The 25,393-nt window shown below is 58.1% G+C and overlaps 2 protein-coding genes across 26 annotated transcripts in view; both read right to left on the minus strand.

Annotated features, from left to right (window-relative positions):
• The window catches only part of MYO15B (myosin XVB), a 39,551-nt gene extending 27,803 nt beyond the window's left edge, over positions 1–11,748 (minus strand). Inside the window, 18 exon segments of the mRNA XM_055089810.1 lie at positions 31–146; positions 331–408; positions 3,395–3,520; positions 4,280–4,411; positions 4,663–4,758; positions 5,904–6,036; positions 6,112–6,170; positions 6,283–6,396; positions 7,147–7,308; positions 7,430–7,543; positions 7,708–7,771; positions 7,916–8,019; positions 8,282–8,404; positions 8,702–8,780; positions 8,950–9,059; positions 9,292–9,355; positions 9,726–10,006; positions 10,008–11,748. Of these exon segments, the coding sequence (XP_054945785.1) occupies positions 31–146; positions 331–408; positions 3,395–3,520; positions 4,280–4,411; positions 4,663–4,758; positions 5,904–6,036; positions 6,112–6,170; positions 6,283–6,396; positions 7,147–7,308; positions 7,430–7,543; positions 7,708–7,771; positions 7,916–8,019; positions 8,282–8,404; positions 8,702–8,780; positions 8,950–9,059; positions 9,292–9,355; positions 9,726–10,006; positions 10,008–11,741 (3,689 nt within the window). The 5' untranslated portion in view covers positions 11,742–11,748.
• Positions 11,749–18,303: 6,555 nt separating this feature from the next.
• The window catches only part of LLGL2 (LLGL scribble cell polarity complex component 2), a 34,062-nt gene continuing 26,972 nt past the window's right edge, over positions 18,304–25,393 (minus strand). For 9 of the 25 annotated variants that reach the window (XM_055090317.1, XM_055090310.1, XM_055090306.1 and 6 more), the window contains 9 exons: positions 23,865–24,222; positions 23,573–23,726; positions 23,379–23,483; positions 22,712–23,004; positions 21,951–22,606; positions 21,174–21,290; positions 20,893–21,059; positions 20,251–20,515; positions 19,611–20,009 (listed from right to left, as the gene is read on the minus strand). In XM_055090317.1, coding sequence (XP_054946292.1) covers positions 19,636–20,009; positions 20,251–20,515; positions 20,893–21,059; positions 21,174–21,290; positions 21,951–22,606; positions 22,712–23,004; positions 23,379–23,483; positions 23,573–23,726; positions 23,865–24,222 — 2,489 coding nt within the window. In that variant the 3' untranslated portion in view covers positions 19,611–19,635. The other 16 variants (XM_028499232.2, XM_028499233.2, XM_055090319.1 and 13 more) reach the window with 16 other exon arrangements.

The following is a 25,393-nucleotide window of genomic DNA, read 5'->3' on the forward strand; positions in this document are numbered from 1 at the left end:
GAGTGGCGGGGGGGGGGGCCCTATTCTCACCTGCCCAGCCGGGCTAGGAGGTCCCCCAGGGAATGCTGGAAGCGAGAGACCAGCGTGGGTTTGCCTGGTCCTTCCCCAGACCCGGGCTCTGCTTCCTGGAACAGGCTACCCACCAGCTGTGGGGTGAGAGGGGGCCAAGCCAGCTCACCTGGGCCTGTCCAGCCTGCCCCTCACCCCGACCCCCAGGGAGCCAGGGTGCGCCAGCCAAAGGTTCAAGGTTCCAGGGGCTTGAAGGCCAGCTCCTTGGGCTAGGCTGTCTGGGTGGGGAGGGCAGAATGGGGGGACGGGGGTGGGGGGCACCTGGAGCTGGCTCTGGGCAAGCATTTCCACCACAGCAGGGTCAAGATGATCCTGGTTTCTGTTTAAAAACTTGTGAGCCTGCAAGAGATAATGTGGGGGCGGGGGAGGGGAAGCCAAGGAGAGGAGGCTGGGTGTGGAAGCCAGCCCCTTTGCAAAATAATCCAGCCTCTCCCCTCTGAGTTATAAGGCCACCTTTGACACAACACTGTAAATCAACTATACTTCAATAAAAAATAATGTTTTACAAAGGCTCCCCTAGAAGTTGGACTCATCTCACACCACGTACCAAAATTATAACTCAAAATGAATGGATCAAAGACCCAGCTGTAAGACCTGAAACTATAAAACTCTTAGAAGAAAACAAAGGGAGAAAGCTTCATGACATTGGACTTGGCAATGATTTCCTGAATGTGACACTAAAAGCACAGGCGACAAAGGAAAAATAGATAAACTGGATTTCATTAAAAGGAAAAACTTTTGTGTATCAAAGTACAGTACTAAGAGGGTGAAAAGACAGCCCCCAAAATGGGAGAAAATATCACATATAAGGGTTTAATATCCAGATTATGTAAAGAACTCCTACAACTTAACAACAACAAAAAAATAAAACAACTCAATTCAGGACTTCCCTGGTGGCACAGTGGTTAAGGATCCGCCTGCCAATGCAGGAGGCACTGGTTTGATCCCTGGTCCAGGAAGATCCCACATGCCGCATAGCAACTAAGCCCATGCACCACAACTACTGAGCCCGCGTGCCACAACTACTGAAGCTCACGCGCCCAGAGCCCGTGCTCCACAACAAGAGAAGCCGCTACAATGAGAAGGCTTTGCACCGCAACGAAGAGTAGCCCCCGCTCGCTGCAACGAGAGAAAACCTGCGCGTGGCAACGAAGACCCAACGCGGCCAAAAATAAATAAATAAATAAACAAAGAAACCCCAAACCAACTCAATTCAAAAATGGGCAAAGGACTTGAATAGACATTTCTCCAAAGAAGATACACAAATGGCCAAGAAGCACATGAAAAGATGCTTGACGTCGTTAGTCATTAGAGAAATGCAGATCAAAACCACAATGAGATACCACTTCACACCCACTAGGATGACTATAAAATGGTGCAATCACTGAGGAATAGTTTGGTGGCTCCTCAAAAAGGTAAACATAGAATTACCATATGACCCAGTAAACCTACTCCTAGGTAGATACCCAAAAGAACTGAAAGCAGCGACTCAAACAGTTACTTGTACACCCATGTTCACAGCAGCATTATTCACAATAGCCAAAAAGGTGGAAACAATTCATGTCCATCAGCAGATGAATGGATAAACAAAATGTGGTCTATACATACAACGGAACATTATTCAGCCATAAAAGGAAGGAAATTCTGACACATGCTACAACATGGAGGAACCTTGGAAGCATTATGCTTAATGCAGTAAGTCAGACACATAAGGATTGTGTGTGTGTGTGTGTGTGTGTGTGTGTGTGTTATGATTCCACTTACAATTTATAGATACAGAAAGTAGATTAGATATTACCAGAGTCTGAGGAAGAGGGAATCGGAGCTTAGTGTTTAATGGGTAAGTTGTTTCTGTTTGGGATAATGAAAAAGTCCTGGAAATGGATAGCAGTGATGGTTACACAACATTGTGAGTGTACTTAAAGACACTGAAATGTACACTTAAAAATGGTTAGAATGGGAAATTTTATGTTGTGTATATTTTACCACATTTTTTTTAAAGGCCGCCTTTGTCACATACCCAGTTCTTTGTCACACTTTTGGGTCTGTTTATTGGGTTTTCAATTCTGTCTCGTTGATGGGTCTGCTCCTTATCAATACCATACTCGTTTAATTACTAGAGCTTTAAAATATGTTTTAAGATCTGATAGAGCAAATTCCTCCATAATCATTTGCTTTTTATATCTTATTAGCTATTCTCATGCATTTATTTTCCATATAATACTTCAGAATAATTTTGTTAAAATTCACCTCTCCTTCTCTCATAAAAGCCCCATTGGGGTATTGTCTGGAATTACATGACTTTTCTAGATTAACTGGGAAAGAGTGAACAATATAGGGCTCCCCAATAGGAATGTGGTTTTTCCCCTCCATTTTTAAGTCTTCTTTTGTGACCTTCAATTCAATTTTATAGTTTTCTTTAGTCAATCTTCTGTTTCTTGCCTTTTTCTTTTTTTTTTCTTTTTTTTTTTTTTTTTTTGCGGTACGTGGGCCTCTCACTTTTGTGGCCTCTCCCGTCGCGGAGCACAAGCTCCGGACACGCAGGCCCAGCGGCGATGGCTCACGGGCCCAGCTGCTCCGTGGCATGTGGGATCCTCCTGGACCGGGGCACGAACCCATGTCCCCTGCATCGGCAGGTGGACTCTCAACCACTGCGCCACCAGGGAAGCCCCCTTTTTCTTTTAGATGTGATTTTTCTTTGAGGTATAATTGACATATACTCCTTGTGTTTCACGTGTGGATAACTCCTGTGTAGTTTGTATGTTTTCTTCTACAACCAGAGCATGTCACCTCCTCCCGGAAGCCTTACCTGACTTGCCCCACCTCAAACCAGTCACCTGGTCCTAGCCTTTAAACCAGGCCCCTCCCCTCAGCAGCTCTCCTCCTGGGTAGGTGTGCAGTAGTCATGAAACTCATAAAGGGGAGAGGAGAATCCCTTCAGTGAGCACCTAGTATCTGCCAGGCACCTGCCCCGCCATTTCCATGTAATTGCATTAATCCTCAGGACAATGCTATAGGATGGACTCCCATTCCCATTTTACAGATGAGGACATGGAGGTTCAGAAGGAGAAGTAGACTGCCTGAGGTTATCAGAGCCAGGTCCCGTGCGCACACTCTGCCCCTCTTGGTCTGGAGGGTCCCAAGGCCTTGACCCTCCCCACCCCATAATGCCCACCCAGAACTCAGTAAGTCATGCACTAGGTGAGGCCAAGGGCCCAGGTGGGGACAGATGGCCAAGCCTTGGAAGGGGCCTCCCCACACCTACCCCCTCACCCGTCAGGTGACTCCCCAGGGTCACATTGCCCTCACTGATTCACCCTGATACCTGGTAGGTGACGGTCCCAGCGTAATGCCGCACGGTGAAGATGGGAAGGGGCAGCTGGGGCTTGGTGTAGCGCGGGTGGTCACCGTGGTGGTAGTGGCACTTCTGCAGGAAGGTGTGGTCCGTGGCCTGATAAGAGGAAGAGCTTCTCAGGCCTTTGCAGGTGCCGTTCCCCTGCTGGGACTGTGCTTCCCTCCCCTGCCCCCCAAAACCACAGGCACTGAACAGAAGGTGAGCTCTGGTTTTGGCCCCCAAGCTTCTTTTTCAGGAAGAGTCACTCCATATCTGAGTCCTTATAAAGGGCACAGCTTCTGCCCCAGGGACTATTTTGAACAACTGGTTCCCATTTGAGAAAAAACACAGTAGCCTTGTATACCTCAGTCAATAAGATTTGGCGGCTTCGAGGACCCCTGATGAAATCATTTAAAAGAAATGGAGCTGGGGGAACTTTAAGGCAGATTTAGCAATCACTCCTGGGAGTCTGGTCTCACAGTTACATGTGTTTCTGAACAAGTCTTTCAAAGATACTTTTAAAAAGCCATCCGGTAAGAGGTTATTTTATAGTGCTAAGGAACTTATAACAACAAAGACTTGGGGAAACCCTCACAAGCCCCTCATGGGGCCTGCACAGCCCCCACCTCCCTGCCCCTCAGGCACAACTGTCCTCCCCTTCTGTAGCGAGGACTCTTGGAGAAGTTGGGAATCTCACTCAGGATCACCCAGAGACAGGATTTGAACCCGGCTTGGCCGCTGCCTTCCCAAGCCGTGCTGAGGGCCTGTGGGCAGGGTCCCAGGACCTCAGCACTTTATTGCTCCCCTGGGAGTTCCTGCTGGCTCTGGCCCGGCCACCAGGGCCCCCACTCCTTGTCCCCGACACTGGGGGCTCACCTGGGACAGCCATGTCTGGGCATCCAGGATACTCAGGAGGCTGTGGGGCTGGTCTACCAGGAGGCCCAGGCAGGACTCCTGCGGAGGCTGGGGGATGGGCACCCAGGACAACAACTCCTGCCGACACTCCTCCTGGGAACGGCCAGCGTTTAGTTTACAGAGAGCACCCATGCTCGTGGGGGGGCCTCATGTGAGCCAGAGCAAGGACGGCCCTCCCACTTTACAGATGAGTAAACTGAGGCTCAGAAGGACCGAGACGGTGCATAGCAAGGGGGCTTCGGGGCAGAGCTCTCGGTGTAGTGCCTTCTCTTTACCAGGGATGGCCTCTGTTCTGGGAAACAGCTGGGTGTCCCCCTGCCACCTCCATGCCCAGCTCCCCATACCTCCTCCTGGGCCAGAAGCATCTGGCTGGAGAAGAGCTGCAGGCGCTCGCTGGCGAGATTGTTGCACAGCTGCTCCAGGCCGTTTACCCGCAGTGCCTGGGGGGGCGCGTGGGCAGTGAGGTGGGCACCCACACGAGGTGGGGGCACAGGGCAGCTGGTTGGGGGGCTAGCACACAGGCCTGGTGCCCTTCACCCCCCCCCCCACAGCTGCCCCCATTCTCCCCAGCACTAGGCGGGAGTGGTGCCCTAGGGCTGATGCTGCCTCCTCCAGGGACAAGTCCAAAGATCCTGGCACAGCACGCAGGCCGCCTCAGCCCAGTCCCAGCCTCGATAATGCTTCCTGCCTCCAACAACCCACACCCCTGCCCTCTACCTCAGCACCACCGTGAGCCTTCCAGCCTGTGATCATAGCCATCCTGTGGTCTAGAAGGCACCTCTTGCGATAGCCTAACTCGCTGGCTATCAGAATGCCACAGCCTTGAAAGCAGAGCTCCAGGCTGCCGCCTCCAAGAAGCCTTCCAGCATCCCTCCTGTTGAAATTACAGGCTCCTTCCTCTGTGCCCCTCAGCACATTTCTAGTAAGCCCAGCAGAGCCCCCGCTCCGTGTAGCTTTGCACAGTTTTGACATGTTCTAAAATACACACAAGAGCACGCATGTGCGTACACGCACGCACACACACACACACACACACACACACACACACACACACACACACACACAGGTGCAACGGTCATCCTCCTCCTCAGAGAGCGGATAGTCACCAAGGACACCCTGGAGAGGAGGAGAGAGCAGGGGACAGGGAACAGTGCCCATCCAAGGCCGCCTGAGGTGGGGGCCACCTCCTCTTGCTCTCGTCCCTCCTCCCTGCCTTGAGGAAACAGGATGTTCTGGAAAGGGGTGAAGAGCTAATGAAAAACTCAGCGTGCTTTGGGGGATTCCCTCCCTTCCCTCTCCTCTGGGTACACAGGAGGCGAGGCTGACCCATCCGAGGCTCTTTCATTGTCTTAAGGCTCCTGTGAGACTCTGCCAGGCCAAGCACGCAGAACTCTCCAGAGCCGACGTCAGGGCTGGATAGGGCAGATGGCTGTACCTACGGAGTGCACAGCTGTCTCGGGGACCATCTCACGGTCAGAAAGGCAAGCAGCGCACAAGCGGCCCCGCGAAGGGAAGCTGCTGGGGCCCCCAGAAATAACCAGGATGAGGTGGGCACCCCGTCCTGGGCCCCGCCCCCAGGGGTGACCTCAAAGCCATAGACGTCGACGACAGTGACGGTGGCCACGCCGCCTCCCTCCCCGGGGGGTGCCAGCCGCACATTGGTTCTCCTCAGAAGCCACGTGAAGAGCCGCGAGTACAGGGCCTTGGCCAGGGCGTCCCTGTGGGCACGGTGAGTGAGCCTCGTGCAGCAGGGGCCAGGCCTGCTCACAGCTCTCTCCTGTCCCCAGGGCCACCTGGCATTGATGGCACTTTCCACGGGCAGGGATCTCGAGACCTGGCCATAGCGCGTCTCCTGAGGGCAGAGGATGTGCGTGTGGTACGTCAGGCCCAAGGCCCCACTCGTGCTCCCCAAGCCTTCGGGTGGACTGGTCAGGCCCCCGCCTCCCCAGGACCCCCGAGCTTACCATGACCCTCCTGGTGATGGCCCCCTCCAGGCGCTCGGGCGGCACCCGCAGCAACCGGGCTGCTGTGTGGATCTCAGCCCAGCTGGACACGGCAGCCACCTCCCGTGACTCCCTCTGGGCAGGCGGGAGGGAGCAGGGAGAGCTCTGCTTGTGGACTGGCCGCTTCCCATGGGGCAGGGGCAGGGCCTTGCTTTGCCTGGCAAGGTGCCCTGTTACCCAAAGGTAGATCTGGGCAGGTAGGAGCTGGCTCCGGAGTCTGAGGGCCTGAGTGTGAATCCTGACTTTACCTCTCCACTAGCTGGTGGCCCTGACAAGTCTCTTTCCTGCTCCCAGTCTCCACTGTCTTATTGTTAAAGGCGAAACAACAATTTTTATGGTATGGTGTTGTCAGGAGCAATGAATTAGAAAATATATGTAGGGAGTTCCCTGGCGGTCCAGCGGTTAGGACTCTGCACGTTTACTGCCGAGGGCCCAGGTTCAATCCCTGATCAGGGAACTAAGATACCGCAAGCTGCGCGGTGTGGCCAAAAAAAAAAAAAAAAAAAAGAAAGAAAGAAAGAAAGAAAGAAAATATATGTAGAGTGATCTACACAGTGCCAGGTACATAATAGCTGCTCAATTAATGCCAAGTATCCTCCTTAGGGTGGCAGTTTAGTGGGACAGGATCGGTATAGATGCAGAAGACGCCGGTTTCAGTTTTCTCATCTGTACAATGGGAGTTCATCTGCTTTCTAGGGCAGTGCTGAGGCCCTGATGGTGGCCCGGGGCTTTACTGTCTCCTACACACAAGTGTTTGGCATTGTTATTTCTGCCCTGATGAGGCAAGCAAGCCACCACCAATCCAGTGTCTCAGAGGGAGCTCACCTCTGAAGAGGAGAAGCAGATGTTGCCCAGCTGCAGGACAGAGGCCAGCACAGCCCAGACTGCAGTCAGCTCCTCGGTGCACAAGCCCAGCACCTGCAGGGCCTTCACCAGTCCTGTGAAGTCCTGGGCATCCTCCTTGCCCTGGAGCCTGCAGGCCCCGCCCTGCAGGGCACAGCAGGGGTGAGGGGTGAGGAGTCGGGGCCTGGCCACCCACAGCTTCCCTCTCCTCAGACCCTTCCCTGGGCAGGCCCCGTTGTCCAGCACCGAGGGGGCCTTCCCCCACCTGGTTGAGGTAGTAGTAGGTCTCCGGCCCCTGTAGGGAGAGCCGCTCCCGTTCCATGGGGTCCAGCCCCGCCAGCAGCTCATAAAAAACATGGAAGCTCCGCTCAGCCTGGGTCTCAGGGGAGAAGGACTGGCTTAGGGGGAGCAACGGCCTGGTCCTGTGCCCCAGGGGAGCAAGGACAAGTCCTGGGGAAGGCAGGCTTGGGGACTGAGGGACCACAGCCCCTCACAGCGGCCCCTCCCTCTTTCCCACTCTGGGAGCAGCGGGCCAGGTCATACCTGAAACACCACTCTCGAGGTCTCAAGCAGATAATGTGACACAGAAGCTCCCAGGATGACCCCTCTGTGGACACAGGACACTGAGCGAGGGGGCCCCCCGCTCAGAATGGGACCCACCGTGGGCTGGACCCAAGGGCAGCAGTCTCAGATTCCCAATAAGGGAAACTGATCATGGGTGACCCTGCCCACCCGGACCCCCGTCACTCACTGCTGCAGGCAGAGGCCTAAGACCTGGCCAAAGCGGCTGGCATTGGCATTGAGGGCTGTCTTGGCATGGCCAAAGCTGCTGAGCATGGGAAGCACGTCGTCCAGCTGGATGGGGGAGGGGCACTCAAGTATCCCTGGGAGCAGCAGTGGTGCCCACTGCGCAGGCATCCCAGCCGAGGACACTATGTACCTGGGAGCTCTGCTGGTCCATGGAGGGGTCAGTCACCCCAGCCCTCCCTGCCCCCGCAGTAGGCAATGCCTGGGGCTGCCCCCGAGGAGAAGCCAGAGGCCTGAAGACCACCCTTCTGGCCCAGAGGAGTAGGATGGTCCCTCTTGGATCCCTGGGAAATGGCGAGCTGCCCCGCACCTGACATCCTCTGTTCCTTGTCTTCTCCTGCTCCAGGCTGCTTAGGAACTGCACGATCTTTTTGGAAGCTTCTGTCTTCCCAGAGCCGCTGTGCCCACTGCAGGAGGGAGAGGCTGGCAGGGTCTCCGGGAAGGGGCACATAGGACAACCCCATTGAGCCCGAAAGCGGGGATATGCCCCCCTGGAAGTGATACCTGCCCTAAAGGAGACTCCCAGAAATGCAGAAACATAGACCTGGGGCATAGAGACCGAACAGAAAAAAGTCCCCGAGATGCCTCGTTCAAGGAGCACAGCCTTAGGAAGTCCAGAGCTGTTGCCCAGCCGTGGACCAGACGGGCAGTTTCAGATGCAGACCTCACATCCCCCTCCTCCTGGCCTTCAGTGTGGCCTGAAGGTTCAACCAAGCAGGGCAGCCACCACTCACCCCAGGAGGATGCAGGTGCCCTGCCCAGTGCTCTGAGACAGGCTATAGGCTGCTGCCACGATGGCAAAGATGTGTCTGGGGGAGGAGGGTGGAAGCAGATGAGAAGGTTACCAGAGATGGGCATCTGGGGCCTCCTGGGCATAGGCAGGTGGTGCCTGCCCTGCCCTGGGCCTCAGTCAATGGCACATGCTGGGGCTTAGCCACCTGGGGGTGAGCAGAGGCCTGGTGGGACAAATTCACGTACGGGGTGGTGTTAGGGGTCTTCCTAGGGCGGTAGCTGGCCAGGACCTCAGGTGAGAAGAGAGGCAGGGGCCGGCGGGGGTTCAGAGCGAGCAGGAGGGGCCCCCCAAAGGTCTGGGAGGAAAGTGGAAGCTCTCATCAGAACATGGAGGGAGCAGGTGATGCAAATAGAGTGGAGTTCTGATGCCCCCGGCCCCTCCCCGCTCTGCAGGACCCCAGAGAGGGCTCAGCACCCAGCCCAGGGAGGAGAAAGATGGAGGGGGAAGCTCCAGGGGTGCCCGGAGGGCCCTCTGGTCCCCGGGGAAAGGGAATCCCAGCCCACCATCCCCTCTTGGGTCCCCCGTACATAGATCCGGCCCAGGTAAAACCTCTTCTTAAGGCACAGCAGCACGGAGCTGTCGCACACCGGCCTGTAGGGAAGCAGGGTGGAGAAGCAGGGAGTTGGGGGCAGGAGATCCTGGGTTGGCGCTGCCACCGGCTGCAGAGACACTTCCACCAAGTCATGCACCCTCTCCGAGCTGGTCCATAATACAGGGGTCCGGCTGCTAAGCAAGTTACCAGCGCCGTGGGCGCTACAAGCTGGACCAGGCTGCTGACCCAGAGGGAAGCTTTGTGCCAATTAGAGAAGGAAGGAGCACCTGATTCTCACCCCTCACCTGCCCCTTCCAGCCAGGCGACCTTGTGTGGCAAAATCCCTGTTCTTCATAAAAGAACAGGGGTAGGATGGGATACGAGCAAGTGTGACCCAGGCATGGCGGGTTTGGGACCGCGCCCGCTCACCGCAGCCGGGCCAGGTCCTCGGTGTCTTCCAGGCCTTCCCCGAGGCTCCCGCCCTCGGCGCCGGGAAAGGGCGGCGCCTCCAGGCCCGGCCCGAGGCCCAGCTCCAGGTCCTTCTCCAGCGCCTCCACGGTCTCATCCTCCGGCTCCCATAGATCCCTCAGGAACCCGCAGGGGCTCGGGCTCCTCGCCCGCCGCAGGCGGGTCTCCAAGATGAGTCGGGGTAGCAGTGCTTCGGTGCCAAACCCAGGGTCCTCGGGGGGGTCCCCGCCCTGCGCCCAGTGCAACCGGAGCCTCGGCTCCCAAGGTCTCCGGCTCCGCCTCGCTGCTGGAGCCGCTCTCGAGTGGGGGCTCGTCGGGGGGCGTCGGGCCGAGAGAGCCGTGGCGGCGCCCGGCCACCCCTTCTCCACTCGCCCTGCGCCCCTCACTGTCCCCTGAAGCCCCGGCACAGGACCAAAAGTGCCCCTCCCCAGCGGGGGCGTCCGCGGACTCTTCCTCTGAGCTCTGGCTGCTCGAGGTCCTCCCTGCCCTGTGGATCCTGGGGAACATGACCGCAAACTTGGGATCTGGAGTCGGGTCCGCGTCCTCAGAACGGTCGTCGGGGGCTGGCCTTTCCGCAACCTGCGGGGATCTCGAGCCGCCACCAGGGGGAGCCCTCGGTCGCCCGCCCAGCCCAGCTACGCCCGCCAGGCTCAGCACTAGACCGCGCCTCCTCCCCGGCCCGCGGCCCCGCCCCTCGCCCGCCGCCCGTGCCTCGCCCGCCCGCGGCCGGAGCCGCAGCCACCGCAGGAGGCCCAGGCCCCGTGCCACCCGCAGGAGGCGGTCCTTGAGGCCCGAGCGGCGGGGACCCGCGGCCTGGGGAGCGGGCCCTGGCGGGGGCCTCGCGCGAAGCCTGCCGAGCGCCACCAGGGCGACCAGCGGCGCTGGGTCCCTGGACCCTTCTCCTCCAGCCCCCGCTTCGCTCACCCCCTCTCCGACCTGGGTACGCTGACACCGGGCGGTCGCGGCCTCGGCTTTTCCGGGCTCGGGGCCCCTCGGCTCAGCCTCGGGCAGCACCCCACTGTTTCTCGCGTCCCGGGCCGGCCTGGGGTCTCGAGAAGCCCGCGAGCTCCGGGGAGCGCACGCGCGGCTGCCCTCGAGGGGATTGGAGGCCGCGGCTTTACTGGCCGGGTCAGCCTCTTCGGCCTCAGTGGAGCCGCTTGTCGTTCCTGGGGCTGCCCGTAGGCTCCGTCCAGGCCCGGCCCCCTCCAGACTCAAGTCTGTGTCAGTCTCGGAATCCTCGGTCTCTCCCTGGGGCCTCGCCCCCGACGATCCTTCCGGGCTCCGGGGCCCGGCGGGGGGCTTGTCACCGCCTCTGCCGTCGCTGCTCGGGCGTTCTCTGGGCGCCTCCAGCGCTGACTCCGGACCGGTTTGGGTGCTTCCCGAGCCCATGTCCGTTTGCTCCGCGTTGGGCCGCCGCTCTGCGGCCCCGCCGCTCTGGCTGCCGCTCTCCAGGGCCCCGCGGGCTTCGCTGTCCCGGCAGGAGCTGGCTCCGTCTCCATCCGACGTGTCCGCATGGAGGCTGCGGGTCTCTTGGCGGCCCCGCTGAACCGAGCGTCCCCGCCCTTTTCCTCTTCTCCTGCGGCGGTCGCGCCCGCGTGTCCTTCCTCCTCCGAGGAGACTCTTCTCCTCCAGGCGCCCCCCACGGCCGTCCCCGGGCTTGTGGTTCTCCTTAGGCCCGCATCCCCGACGCCAGGCGCTGCCTCGTCTCCCCTCAGCCTCCGGTGGCGGCCCAGCCTCTGGCCGTCTGCAGTCGCCGTTCTCCTCTACGGTGGGCTTCCTGCGGCCACCGGGGGTCTCCTGGCCCCCCGCGGTGCAGGGCTCCAAGAGTGGTCTCGCCCCGTGGGCTTTACCGCGGCCCTGTCGGCGCTCCCGGCTGGGCGCAATGTCGGCGCTGGCCGACCCGGTTTCCTGCTCCCCGGAGGTCGGCCTCCCGGGTCCCTCCGGGCGCTGGGGCGTTTTGCCCTTGCTCCTGCCCATGGTTTGTTTCCCGGCGTCTCCCTCCTCTCCTTTTCCCTAGGAGCTGGCTGCCCGCAGGTGCCCTCGGCAGCACATCACACAGGTTGCGGCTACAGGCTCAATCTACCCGCCCCCGCGTCTCCCGCCTTAAGCGTGAGCATCAATAATGCAGGTGGCTGCGGGTCCTGACCTCCTCGGCCAACAATAGAGTGGAGGCCGCCCAGGAAAGAGGAGCTGCAACTGCGGACAAAGGCCGTGGACAGGGCAACCGTGCCGCCTGGAGTTGCTGCCAGCCAGGCCAGCCTGGCAGCACGCCAAATCGAGGGGGCCCATGCTCTGCTCCCGCCTCACTGCTTCTTCAGCAGGGGGTGAGGGGGTGCCAAAAGAACCGTCCTCCTCGTCCTGGGGTCTCTAGGGGAATCCACCCTCCTCCCCTGCATTGGCAGGCGGATTCTTAACTACAGCGCCACCAGGGAAGTCCAGGTTACCCATTTCTTGTATTGCCTTCCAGAGCTATCCACGCAGAGAGACGCAAGTATTCTTTTTCCCTTTGAGCACAGGTGGAAGCTTTTCTAGCTCATGGCTCTTCACGCTTTTTCCAATCTAACAGATTAACTTGGAGATTTCATAATCGTACACAACGATCTTCTTTTTCTTTTCTTTTTACAACTGCATAATAATCCAGCAAATGAACGTGCCATAGTTTAATCAATTCTTTATTGATAGTGTGAAAATTAATCAAGGGAAACCTTACTAAAATGGAGTCCAGAGGCCAGAAGGGGGAGCTCTTACACGCTTACCACTCCACCTCAATGCAGATCCCAAGGGAAAGAAATGTACTTTGTACTACAGCCAGCTGGAGGAAAAAAGATTTTCTCCTTGCCTGGCAACAGCTCAGCCAATGAGAAACTGTCAAACTAGGACAATGAAAAGCCACTGTACTTCAAATTCCCAATTTCCTCCAATGGTCTTTTTGTTTATAACAGCCTTTCCCAACTTCCCCTTCTCCTCTATAAAAAAGTTTCCTTTGCTCCAGCAGGGTTGTGTGTTGCTGGCCATAGTTGCTATCCTGTGTTGTAATTCTTTGCTGCTCTTGAATAAACCTGTTTTCCTGGTAAAATAACTGACTTTTTAAAATTGCTTTAGGCTAACACTTTTATGTCTGAAACGGATGCTGCCTTCGTCTCAGCTTTTGCTTCAGTTACAAACAACATTGACTCCACCTGTGTCCAAGCAGAATCAATTCCTAGAAGTAGAATTGCTGGGCCATAGGGTATGTGTATTTGTAATTTGGAGTGCTCCAAATTTTCCTCCATGGAGGTTGTATCAATTTACACTCCCACAAACAAGATAGGAGACCACGCATTTTAACATGGCACTGAGGCATGGTGTTACCTAACATTTTTGCCACTCTGAAACATGACAAAATCTCAATGTCTTTTAAATTCATTTCTCTGTGAAAATAAGCAGCTTTCCTCCATTTTACAGCCTTTTTTTTTTTTTTTCCTGAGACCTGTCTTTTCTCATTCTTTACCCATCTTTGTATCGATGTGGATCTGTTTCTTGATGGTTATACTGTAGTTAAACCCAGGCAGGATTCATGAGCCCTTTTGGATGGCCCCAGGGCAAGGCAGCTGCTGCAGGGTAGGCTCCGGGGTACCCAAGATGGAGGCAGATGAGATCTCCAGCCAGGGCCTGTGACCTGCCCCGCAGGGCTCCGTGCCCCTGCTGACCACTCACTCTGGCCTCTCCTCACCAGCAGCCCCACCCAGAATCAGAGTGGGGGAGGTAACATTCCAGATTGTGGCCCTTTCCTTGGTATGCTCTCCAGTTGGCTGGTACCTGCCTTGTACCCACCTCTCTGCACATCTCCTGGAGCCAGCCTCAGACTTGGGTGCAGCTGCTGCAAGCACTCACGTTACCCAGGAGGGCCGCTCACAGCCCAGAGGCCTGGTGTGAGCAAGGAGTTGAAAGTGACTTGGCCTTTGCCAAGGAAGCAGCCTTCTAGTGAAGGAAGCAGCTGTCCCAAAGGAACACAAGCTCATGGGTAACATCGGTTACCATGTAGCTCATAAAACTGGTGTCTTTGACTGTGCAAGTCTGTAAGCTGTGCTTCCCCACCACCAATACTGACCAAGGCAAAGGGCAATGAGGTTCATAGGGCTTGTTTCGCCGCAGAAAGCAGGAAGTGGGGTGACGTATTCACACAGTGGATGATTACACGGCACTGTCAGCAACATACATGGGTTATCTCACAAACGTAATGGTGAGTGAAGAAGCCAGAAAGAGTTATAGAATCACTGTATGATTCTATTTACATAAAGTACAAAAAGAGGAAACTGAGCTAGTTATAGAGTGGTGCCTGGGGTGGGGGGTGGGAGGTTGGTAGTGACTAGAAGGGTCACCAGGGAGCCTCTGTGGGTGATACTGTTTGTTTAGTTTGTGGAGGTTTATCGGGTTGTACTCCTATGACTCGGGCTATTCTGTATGCGTTTTATAATTTAAAAGATAACACAGAGAAAGAACTCACTGTTTTGCCCTGGACTAATAATGATGGTGATGATGTGCTAGGTACTGTTCTAAGTACTACACTTAATTTTTTTTTTTTTGGCCGCGCCCTGCGGCCTGTGGGATCTTAGTTCCCCAGCCAGGGATTGAACCCAGGCCCTCAGCAGTGAAAGCACGGAGTCCTAACCACTGGACCGCCAGGGAATTCCCTGAATTCACTTAATTCTTGAAAGCACTCTAAGAGGTTGGTGCTATAAGGATTCCCATTTTATGGATGATAAGACTGAGGCACACAGCTGAGTGTCAGAACTGGGATGCCAGGAATTCCCTGGCAGGCCAGTGGTTAGGACTCCGTGCTTTCACTGCTGAGGGCCTGGGTTCAATCCCTGGTTGGGGAACTAAGATCCCACAAGCTGCACAGCGCGGCCAAAAATAAATATATTATTATTAAAAAAAAAAAAAAAAAAAAAAAAGAAGTGAGATGCCCACTCAGGCAGTCTGGCTCCCAAGACCTGGAAAAACGACATGTGTGAGGAGCTACCATCAGCTACACACGGAACTTCCATTTGTCTGGCCCATTACAATGTGTCCTGTGAGCTCTGGGGGCACAGGGAGAGCTCCACACCCGTCTGCAATCTCCTGCCTTCTCCCCTGCCCTCCTCTCCCTCTCGTCGACCCAGGACGGAGCTCGGACCTCACTCAGCTCAGTGGGCGTGGCCACTTCTGATCCTCTGAGTCCCATTTAGTTCTCTTCCCAAGCTTCATTTCATTCAAACCCCCCAAAACCCTAGGAAGGGGATATGGTCTCATTTCACAGATGGGGAAACGGCTCTGAGAGGGTAAGTGGCTTAAGGACACACAGCCAGTAAGTGAGAAATTGGGGACCCACTTCAAGGGTCCCGCTATTCTTTTTCTTTAATTAATTAATTTATTGGCTGTGTTGGGTCTTCGTTGCTGCACACGGGCTTTCTCCACTGGCGAGCGGGGGCTACTCTTCGTTGCGGTGCGCGGGCTTCTCATTGCGGTGGCTTCTCTTGGTGCGAAGCACGGGCTCTAGGCACGCAGGCTTCAGTAGTTGTGGCGTGTGGGCTCAGTAGTTGTGGCTTGCGGGCTCTAGAGCGCAGGCTCAGTAGTTGTGGCGCACGGGCTTAGCTGCTCCGCGGCATGTGGGATCTTCCCGGACCAGGGCTCGAACCCGTGTCTCCTGCATTGGCAGGCGGATTCTTAACCACTGCGCCACCAGGGAAGCCCGGGTCCCGCTCTTCTGCTCCATGACACTTCTGCTGAGAACTGGCTTCAGAACCAGACAGGCTTGGTCTCTCCCCCGTCCCACTTCCTGGCCGTGTGATTTCCAACAGTCTCCGGGGAAGGGAACTCCCTTGGACAAACCTGATACCAGGGCAGAGGGGCCCCACCCCCAAGCCCAGTTCTCCCCTTTGCCTCCTCCTTCCCACTCATTCCTTCATCTGCTTTGTTCACAAGGACGGTGAACTCCTCCTCTGGTCTGTGCGAGCCCTCTTCTGACTCCACACTCCTTCCCTCCCTCCCTCCTGATCCATTTCCTCCTCTCCTGGCCTCACCCACCTCACAGTAACTTTCACCTCCTTTGGTTGGGTGTTTACTGGGAGCCAGATGCTGTGGGATGTTACAGATTCTCGTTTAATCCTTTCAGTCCTCTGAGGTCGGCCCTATTACCACAGCCCATTTCGGAGATAAGTAAACAAAGGCTCAGGAGTGAGGTCGTCTATCCAAGGTCACACAGCCGGCCACAGGCAAAGCCAGTGATGGAGGGTTGGCTCCGCCCGACTTTCAGGTGTAGGTGAACACGAAGTCTTCCACCTCGGGATGCCGAAGGCCCTCAGATCTAAGTCTCCAGACTGGCTGCCTATGGTAGGTCTCCAGGGCCTTTGGAATTGGCAGTGACTCCTCCCACTTACTCACCGGTCTGTCTGGCAGCCATCCTGGTCAACTCAACCTCTCAATACCTCTGTTTCACCACTCCCATCACCTCTCCCTGGACACCCCACTTCTCCCTCGGGGCCAGCCCAGCTTCCGGTAATCCCCTTTCTAGAGCACGCCTATCCATAAAAATGGTTGGTCTCACACTCCTAACGTGAGAATTTTTCTTCTGAACTGAAATATTTGAACCACCAACATAAGCTAACGCTTCAAAGCATAGTGTACTTAAGGCAAATCTCGTCCTTAATGGGTGCGGGGTAAATCCGTTTTCAAAGAGCCCTCTTGGTATTTTCAGGTGCATGTGTGTGCTTGTTGTTGACTTCTTGTTCGAGTTGATCAGCCGGATCATTGCGGCAGCCACAAAGCCGTGGAGGTGTTGGCTCTGCCATTTTCTTCTGATTTGTTGGTGTTTGCATTATTACTGTGATCTTCAAGTCTTGGTTTCTTGGCAGGAAACTTCATGTCGCTTGTCCAATAGTGTGAGGTAATTTAGCCAACTGGATAAAAGACATGGAAGCCCCCCCTAAACTGGCAGTCACAAAACCATACCTGTCTCCCTAGGTGGGGGGCCCAGCTCTCTGGGTGTGATGTTCTCACTCCTTCCTTGGCACCCACTTTTGGCGCAGGATCCTCTGACCCACAGACTGAGGACCCCAATGCCAACCCAAGTTAGAAACAGCAAAGCTTAATTTCTTTTGTGATAAACGATAAAGACATCCTGTGCATCAAACTCTAAGATGTTCTGCCTGACCCTGACAGAGGGCCTCCCCCATCATTAACGCATTAACCTCGAGGTCTCATAGGAACCTGGCAACAGATCACGAGGGAATACTGCTATCCCATTTCCCGGGAGAAACTGATGCAGAGCAGGTAAGTAATTTGCCTGAGTGCAACTCGGTTGTTGTAGCTGCGGTTGAAGCTACAGTGCTCTTTAGAAGAATAAATCTCCTCATGGAACTTCCCTGCTTAAAGCCCTCCAGATGGGCCTTCCCTGGCAGTCCAGCACTTCCATTGCAGGGGGCGCGGGTTCGATCCCTGGTCTGGGAACTAAGATCCCACGTGCCACGCAGCACGGCAGACAAAAAAAAGTCCTTCAAAGTCTTCCGTTGTCTCAGGATGGAGTCCGGAAAGCCCTCCAGATGATGGGCCTTCCCTGGCAGTCCAGCACTTCCATTGCAGGGGGCGCGGGTTCGATCCCTGGTCTGGGAACTAAGATCCCACGTGCCACGCAGCACGGCAGACAAAAAAAAGTCCTTCAAAGTCTTCCGTTGTCTCAGGATGGAGTCCGGACCGTCTTGCAGAGGGTGCAGTTCTCCCCGCCTCCCCCAGCCCCGTGGCTTTGTCTGTCTGCCCAGCATCCTTTCTCCACTTCTTCCAGGGACAGCATTTTCTTCCTCTGGGGAGCTGTCCCTCCCACTCCTCGCGGTTCTTGGGGCTCCATCTCAGTCCGCCCCCCATCCTCTGCACAGAACAGTCTGCCCAGCCAGCTCCTGGTCACCTCTCCCGTCGCACACATTTCTCACAAGCCCCCGGATCTCCCTCATCTTAACACTTCCTGCACTTGTAAGGACCCCACGAGGGCAGGGATCACATTGTCTTGGCCACCTCTGAACCCCAAGCACCTGGCATATAGTTGGGGCTCAGTGAAGACAGGTGAATAAAGATGTAGCCCAAGTAGAATCAAACCCCAGGCTTATAAAGACCTTAACTGCCCCCCAGCTCAGCAGCACCCCATAGTCCTTCCCTGAAGTCCGGAAGAAGCCATCAGGCCTGAGATACTGCGTGCATCTTCCCCCCCTAACAGCGAGGGAAGGCCAGCCGGGGGCAGCTAGGGGCCTCCCACTGCCGCCCCCCCAGGATGCAGTCAGACAGATTCAATTCGGTTAACTCTTACCACTTATTCCCAAAGAGAGAAGGCATATGGCGTTCAGACACACGCAGATACGGTTTGATCTGATTCAAACAGCTTAAAAAACAGATTCTCCTGAGCACCAGCCTGGTCCAGGGGACGGACCCAAGGGGCAAAGGCAAGGAACCAGCTAGCGATCATTTCTATTTACATGGAAAATCTCGGCACAATTCAAAAATTAAAGTCGTTGGGCCAGCCCAGTGAAGAGGTAATAAGGTGTTTATTAAAACCTTTTTCACCCGGAGGCAGTTAACATTTATAATTTAAAACCCAGCCCACTACAAAAAGGGGGGAGACGGGGATAAAAACTGTGCAACATTGACAGAAGGACAGAGAGAGTCAAGGCCCGAGGAGGGAGAGCCCCAGGGGCCTGGGGTCCCTCCTCTCCCAAGGCCAGGAGCAGCAGCAAGGTGGGCACTGGGGGTGCCCCCAGCCCCTGCACGGCCCAGTGCACGGGCCTCTCCAGGCGGGGCAGTGCTCCCAGGAAGAGCCGTCAGTAGTGTGTGTTCATCGTGCAGAGGAGACAGAGCCACAGCAACTCAGGAGCACCCTGGGCGGGACCGGGGCCTCAGTCACCCGCCTGAGCCCAGACGTGGAGGTTTTCGGGCAAGTGGGGGCTGTGTGTCAGGGCTGGGATGGGCCTCAGGGCCTTGGGGAGCGGGGACAGGGGCTCCTGTCCCTCCCATCCCTCCCCAGGAGCGTGCCCCACCGCACCGTGCAGCAGCACCCAGAGCCCCTACCTCCCCCATTGCTGAGGCCGTACCCCACGGCCGCTCGCTGAGAACGCCAATCACCACAGCTCCTGCGTGGGCAAAGACAGGGCCGTCACCGTCCACGGGGGCTGCAGACAAGGACCCCCACGCCCAGAGCTCTCCTGGAACGTCTCCCGGCACCGGGGGCCCAGCCCCGCAAGCCTGAGGGTCACTCACCCTCGGTCTCCCTCCAGCGTGCTCTGGATCTCCTTCAGGACTCCTGCAGGGCAGGGGGCAGGGGGCAGGGGTGGGGAGCAGAGGCGTGGTGAGGCCAGCTGGGGCTGGGCCAGACACACCCCCCCTTTCTGCCCCTTCTACTGATGGGGTGAACGGGCCTGCCCCCCTTCAGGAAAACGGCCCTCGTTCCCACCCTGGCCTTCCAAGCGCGCTCCCACCCCGCCACCCCGCACATCCCTCCTGCCAGCCAGCCCGCCAGCCCCTGCCCTGACTCACTCTCGTCATTGAGCAGAGCGTGCTCCATCACGGGGCCCGACCTCCTCTCTGGAAGGCAGAGGCCAGGCCAGGTGAGCCTTGGGCCCTCCTCTGCCCCAGCTCCCTGCTTCTGGGGGTGGGGTTGCTGAAGCCTGAGCCCAGGACTGGAAGGGAAGCTGTTTCGACTCCCAGCCCGAACACCACCTGCTCACCTGGGATCCCCTTCCCTCCCCAGGTGTGCTCACAAGGCCTCGGCCCCCACACGCCCCCGGCCCCAGAGAGGCCCGTCTTACCCTCTCCATCACTCTGGCTCCCTGAGTTCCTGTGGAGAGGACACAGTAAGGATCGGGGGCCACTAGGCTCCCCGTTCTGGAAAGCCCTGGTCCCGTGAAGAATGAGGTCGACGGACCAGCTTGCATGGGAGGGTGGGGCATACAAAGGGGGGCAAGGAGGCAGAGCTGGGAGGGTGGGCTGAGTTCACGGGGGAAGGGGACTCTGGCCAGCCCCCAGGGGGCACCCCAGGGAGGGTGGGGTGAGCAGGGGCTGGAGCAAAGGCCACCTGCCCCTTCACCCACCTGGCTCGGCCCGAGGCCTTCTCAGGGCCCGGTCTGTCGCAGAGACGGCTGTGGTTCTTCGTTTCTGCTGAATCCACCAGGCACCGGGGCTCAACCAGCCACTTGGTGGAGAGAGAGAAGCGCTCAAACTCGGAGGGTGAGATCAGGTAGAAACCTGGCGGGTGGAGAACCTGGCAGGTGAGGCCAGCCCGAGTCTCCCGGGCCTTGTGGCTGCCAACAGAGCTGCCCGCCCAGCGGGGGATTAGGGGCCGGAGCCCCCCAAAGTTCTCTGCCTGAGGAGCCTGGCCTTGACCCGAACACCCCCGACTGCCCTTCCCAGCGGGCCTCGCAGCACAGCAGGAGCCCCAAACGCAGCCCTGCGGGCCGAGGTCCCGCCGCGCCCGCCGCCCGCACACCTTGGCCGTGCTTGGTGAAGACGCAGGAGGCGATGCCGCTGACGTCCTCCCGGCGGATGCAGCTGTACCGCACCTGGGGCTTGAGCAGGGGCAGCGAGACCACCTGGATGTCGCCCAGGTTGGTGAGGACAGCCAGGTGATGCTCCCTGTAGCGCTCGGCCCGACAGCTGCCGAAGTGCGCCGCACCGACCCGCCGCACCCGCGAGCCCTCCAGGGCGGTCAGCTTCAGCTTCAGCCTGGCGCTGACCCCGGGCAGCGCGAACACCTAGGGCACAGGGCAGCCGGTCACGCCTGCCGCCAGACCGGTTGGCAGAGCGTCCTCCGGTCAAGCGAGGGCTTCCCGCTTCCCTGCCCGATGCTGCCGCGGGGCCTGGCCCTCAGATGGGTGGTCGCTGCACTCAGACTGCGAGGACGCCAGGGCCTCTTCTCTCCCTGTGTTTCCTGTCCCTTCCCCAGACACAGGTCCTGCTTCAGCATCCCCGCCACTGACCCTGGGGCCCGGGGGCTCCGACAAGACCCCGCTTCTTTCCTGGGCCTCCACAGCCCTCACACAGCAACTACAAACACAACTGTAAGCGAGTCCCATACGTTGTCGTTTGTGCCGGGGATTCCCGGGGGACCCCACCTCCTCCCATAAGGCACCTTGAACTGCTCCTCCGACACGACAAGCAGCTGGTGGCTTCCCTGCATGTCGGGGCTCTTTGACAGGTCATGCGCCACTTCCAGGGGCTCGGGAAGGGGCACACTGTGTCCGTCCAGCACCAGGATGCCCACCACGGGCGCTCGGTGCATCAGCTGGATCTCCTTGGCTGCAGGGACGGAGGGAGGCGGTGGGGCTGGTGGCTGGGCGGAGGACGAGGCTGGAGACACCATCCCGCTCCCAGCCGAGGCAGACAAGGGCTCCTGCCCTGCCCGGCACTCACCCTGCTCCGCCCGCACCGGCTCATCCATTCTCCGCTCGGCGGGGGGCACGCGCAGCGCAAAGGCGTAGACGGTGCCTCCATTGGTGCCAGCCCACAGCGAGGGGCAGTGGCGGAAGCCTGCCGGGAGGCAAAGGTTTACGTCGAACCCCTGGCTCTGGGGGTCAGGGGGAGCCAGGAGGCCTGGCTCACTACCTGTGTGACTCCAAGGTCAAGTCAGCAAACTTTCACAAACCGCACTTTCTTCCACTGTAAAATGGAGCTGCCGTGGGCCCTGCCTACCTCCTGGGTGCAGACGGGCAAGGCTGGGAGGGCTCTCTGACCACCAAGAGCCCCATACAGATGATCCCAAACCCGGGACAGCTCGGCCCTCGAGATACAGCAGCAGACAGCCCTCAGCCCACCCTTGCCCTGGCAGGAGAAGAGAAACAGCCAGAGCGCTTCCAGGGGGCCTACTGGGTACCAGCAGGCACGTGGCACGTCCCAACGCTCGCAGCAGCCACTCTAGGAGGAAGCTATCCCTCCATTTTACAGGGGGAGAAGCGAGACCCAGAAAGGCTAAGTGACACGTCCAAGGTCACCCTTCTAGAGAGTGGTGGGGCCTGGATACGAAGCCAGGGCGATCAGACTCGGAGACCCAGGCACGGGAGGGAAAGGGGCGGGCGGGGGCTGCAGTCTCCCCTTGCTCACAGGGGGAACCCCTCTCAGGGGTGCACCAGCCAGCAGCCTCCGACACGCCCTCACGCCAGAGGGGCCCCCCACCTCAAGCTGGCCACTCACTGTCCCTCAGGTAGGTGTCAGCGAAGTAGAGGGTCCGGACAAAGCCCGTGAAGGAGTCCTCCGCCGAGCGGGCCTCGATCTTGCGCTGCACGGGCGCCAGCTCCACGTTCTGCAGGCCAGTCCTCTCCGCCCTGCTTCTCCCCTCCTGCACCTGCAGTGGAGTGGGCCAGGCCTGAGGGTGGGCTCTGGCCTTCCTTCCCGGGGGCATCAGATTGCTCAACAGCGAGCCTTCCGGGAAGACTGGCCACAGCCCCTGCCACCACCTGCCTGGTAATCCTGACTGAGGCCGTGAGCCTGAGGCATTACAGTGACTGCCTCTCACACTTAGGGAAGCCGAGGCGCAGAGAAGCAGTGTGACGGATCCGAGGTCACAGGGTTGGTGGGGGTCGGGGGTGGCCCAGAGCCCGCGTCTGTGGCCAAAGCAGGCGGGGCAGGGAGGGGTGGTTGGGACCTGCCGCTGGCTGCTCCGGGCTCTGCCCGGGCTCGTGGCCGGCCTCGGCCTCACCTCTCCCGGAGGGCCAGCAGGCCGCCGCTTCCTGCTGGACACCCGGCTGCGACGTATCCGGCGGAAGGACTGGCGCAGGGACTTCTTTAGGGACTTCACGCGGGACAGCGGGCCCTCCAAGGCTAGCTGGTCGTTGGGGTGCAGCGTGCACCTGGGGGGACGTTGGGCCATCAGCGTGGCCGGGGCCTGAGGGACCTTGCCAATCCAGGCACCAATCCCAGACCCGGGCCCCGGCCACCCCGGGAGGTCTGCTCACTTGACAAAGACCTGCCGCCGCTGCTGGTGGTCAAAGAGGCCAAAGCCGTGGCTGGTGCCGAAGGCCACGAGCCGCCACTCGGAGTGCAGGGCCAAGGAGGTGACCACAGCCGGGGGCTGGCACTGCACCAACACAAAGGGCTGGAAGCCGGGCTCGAAGTGCACGGGCCCCGGGCGGGCACACAGCCGCTCGTGCCCCTTCCAGCGGTAGCCCTCCTGGTCCTGCAGCAGGTCGGCCTCCACCTGCTCCACGGCGTGCTCCGCCTCCTCGTCATTCAGCTCCAGCACCAGCACCTGGGTGGGGCGGCAGATGGGCTGAACCACCCCCGGCACCAAGGGACAGCGGGGCCTCAGGGACCCTAACGGCAGGGGCGGCAAAGGACCCAAGATCCACGCCAAGGCCGAGGGTCAGAAGTGCCCAACCTCTGGCTCTTAATCCTGATTTCTGGAGGAGAAAGGCCTCCCTCTAATGGGATCAGGGAACTTCTATTCGCTGGGAGAAGTCAGAGCCACAGGGGCAGGTGATGCACCAGGGGAGCGCTCAGGAAGCTGGTTCCTGGCCCTGCTGCCCCCCCAGTACTGAGAAGGAAGCCCGTGGGCCTGGACGCTGCCCAAAGTCACCTGATCAGCCCTCCCCACTGCTCCCCACGCCCAGCCCGGCCTGCTACCTGCCCTGCTGTGCCGGCCACAGCCAGGTAGCCACTGTATTTGCAGAGGAAAATCTTCTGGATGCCCAGCCGAGGATCGTCACTGTAGGGGTCGAAGGAGCCCACCTGACAAGGGAGAAGAGCTCCGTGAGGGGCCCTAAGCGCTGGACCTGGCCCGTCCCCGCACTCCCTGGTTCCCAGGCTCCGGGCCTCACCTTGCGGAGGGGGGGCCACTCGTCCTCACCCTGGGCATTGAGGCTGTCGTTGGGGTCTGTGTCGGTGAGGAACACCCGTACCGTGCTGAGTTTGTAGAGCAGCCGCAAGCAGACGCCCGAGGCATCCCAGAACCGCACCGTGCCGTCCTCGTGCCTGTGGGCACAGCCCGCCTGCCGCGCGTGAGAAGGATGCCGGGCCAGGGGTGCCCGGGACTGGCACGCACACCCCCCCGAGCTCTGCCCCCACCCCACACGTCCCACTAGGCAGGCGAGTACGATCAACGTCACCTACCCTGTGAGCAGCAGGTCCCTCTGGGGTGGGGCCGGGGCCAGGCTGGTGCCACCGTTAATGGGCCACTCCTGGAGGAGATGACGGAGAAGTTCATGGGCGAGCCTGGCTCTGGGCTGGGGCGGGGCTGGGGCCAGACCTACCATGGTGGAGAAGTGTGTGTTCTGCCGGCTGCCGGCAGCAATGATGCGCTCCCACAGCTTCAGGGGGATGTTGGAGACATGGTGGGAGCAGGTGATGGCGGAGCAGTGCAGGGAGGCCAGGTAGGGAGGCTGGACCGGAGGCCAACCAGCCGTCTGCAGGTCAATCACGACCAGCTCCTCCTCAGCCAGCACTACCAGGGCATAGGGGTCATCAAAGGCTGCGGGGACAGGCCAAGGGTCAGGGGCTGCAGGAGCCACTGGGAAGCAGTCTGTCCAGCCTGGCCCGGTAGAATCTGAGGCTCTAGGGCTGGAGCCAGGGAACCCACATTTTAAAAGCAAGCTCCAAATCCAACAATGCATAAAAAGAATTATATGCCACGGCTAAGTGGGATTTATCCCAGGTATGCAAGGCTGCGTCAACTTTCGAAAATCAATTAATGAAACCCACTGCATCAAGAGGCTACAAAAGAGAAATCGGGAACTCCCTGGCGGTCCAGTGGTTAGGACTCCATGCTCTCACTGCCAAGGGTCCGGGTTCAATTCCTGGTCGGGGAACTAAGACCCCACAAGCCGTGTGGTGTGGCCAAAAAAAAAAAAAAAAAAAAAAAAAAAAAAAAGATGATCATAGCGATAGATGCAGAAAAACTATTTGACAAAACCCAACATCCATTTATGATTAAAAAAAAAAAACCTCTCAGTAAAGTAGGACTAGAGGGGAACTGCCTCAACTTGATAAAGAATATCTACAAAAAACCTACGGCTAATGTAATACTTAATGGGGAGAAACCTGAAGCTTTCCCACTGAGATCAGGAACAAGGCAAGGTTGCCTCCTCTCACCACTCATTTTCAAGTACTAGCTAAGGCAGTAAGACAAGAAAAGGAAATAGAAGGTATACAGATGGGGAAGAAAGAAGTAAAACTGTCTTTGTTCACAGATGACATGATCATCAGTGTAGAAAATCTAAAAGAATTGAGCAAAATCTGGCCCTGGCTCCCAGCATGCTGTCAGGTGTGAGGAGGGAAGAAGAGGCTGAGAAAGGAGGAAAAGCAGGTTCAGAGTCTCCCTCCAAAGGGCCACTGGCAAGGCTGGGAGAACACAGCCCAGGGTGTCCTGAGCAGGCCTGCCTCCCTCACCTGGAGGCCTCGGGCCTGTCAGGTCAGAGTCATCTAGGGAGGAGGCCCGCCCTCCTGGAGATCTCCCGCCAGGCCTCCTCTCTAGGTTTCGACACCAGCCCTTTCTGGTCTTGCCTGTCACCCAATTTAGAAAGCTGACTCAGGGCTTTGTTGGCCTGGCTGAGTTCCAGGAGGAGACCAGCTCAGCTGGCATACACTGCTACCTGCCCCACCCCACAAGGAGGGCTTCCCCATGTCCAGGCCAGGAGCCCTTT

The sequence above is a fragment of the Physeter macrocephalus genome, chromosome 14 (assembly GCF_002837175.3).
Source record: "Physeter macrocephalus isolate SW-GA chromosome 14, ASM283717v5, whole genome shotgun sequence".
Lineage (NCBI taxonomy): Eukaryota > Metazoa > Chordata > Mammalia > Artiodactyla > Physeteridae > Physeter > Physeter macrocephalus.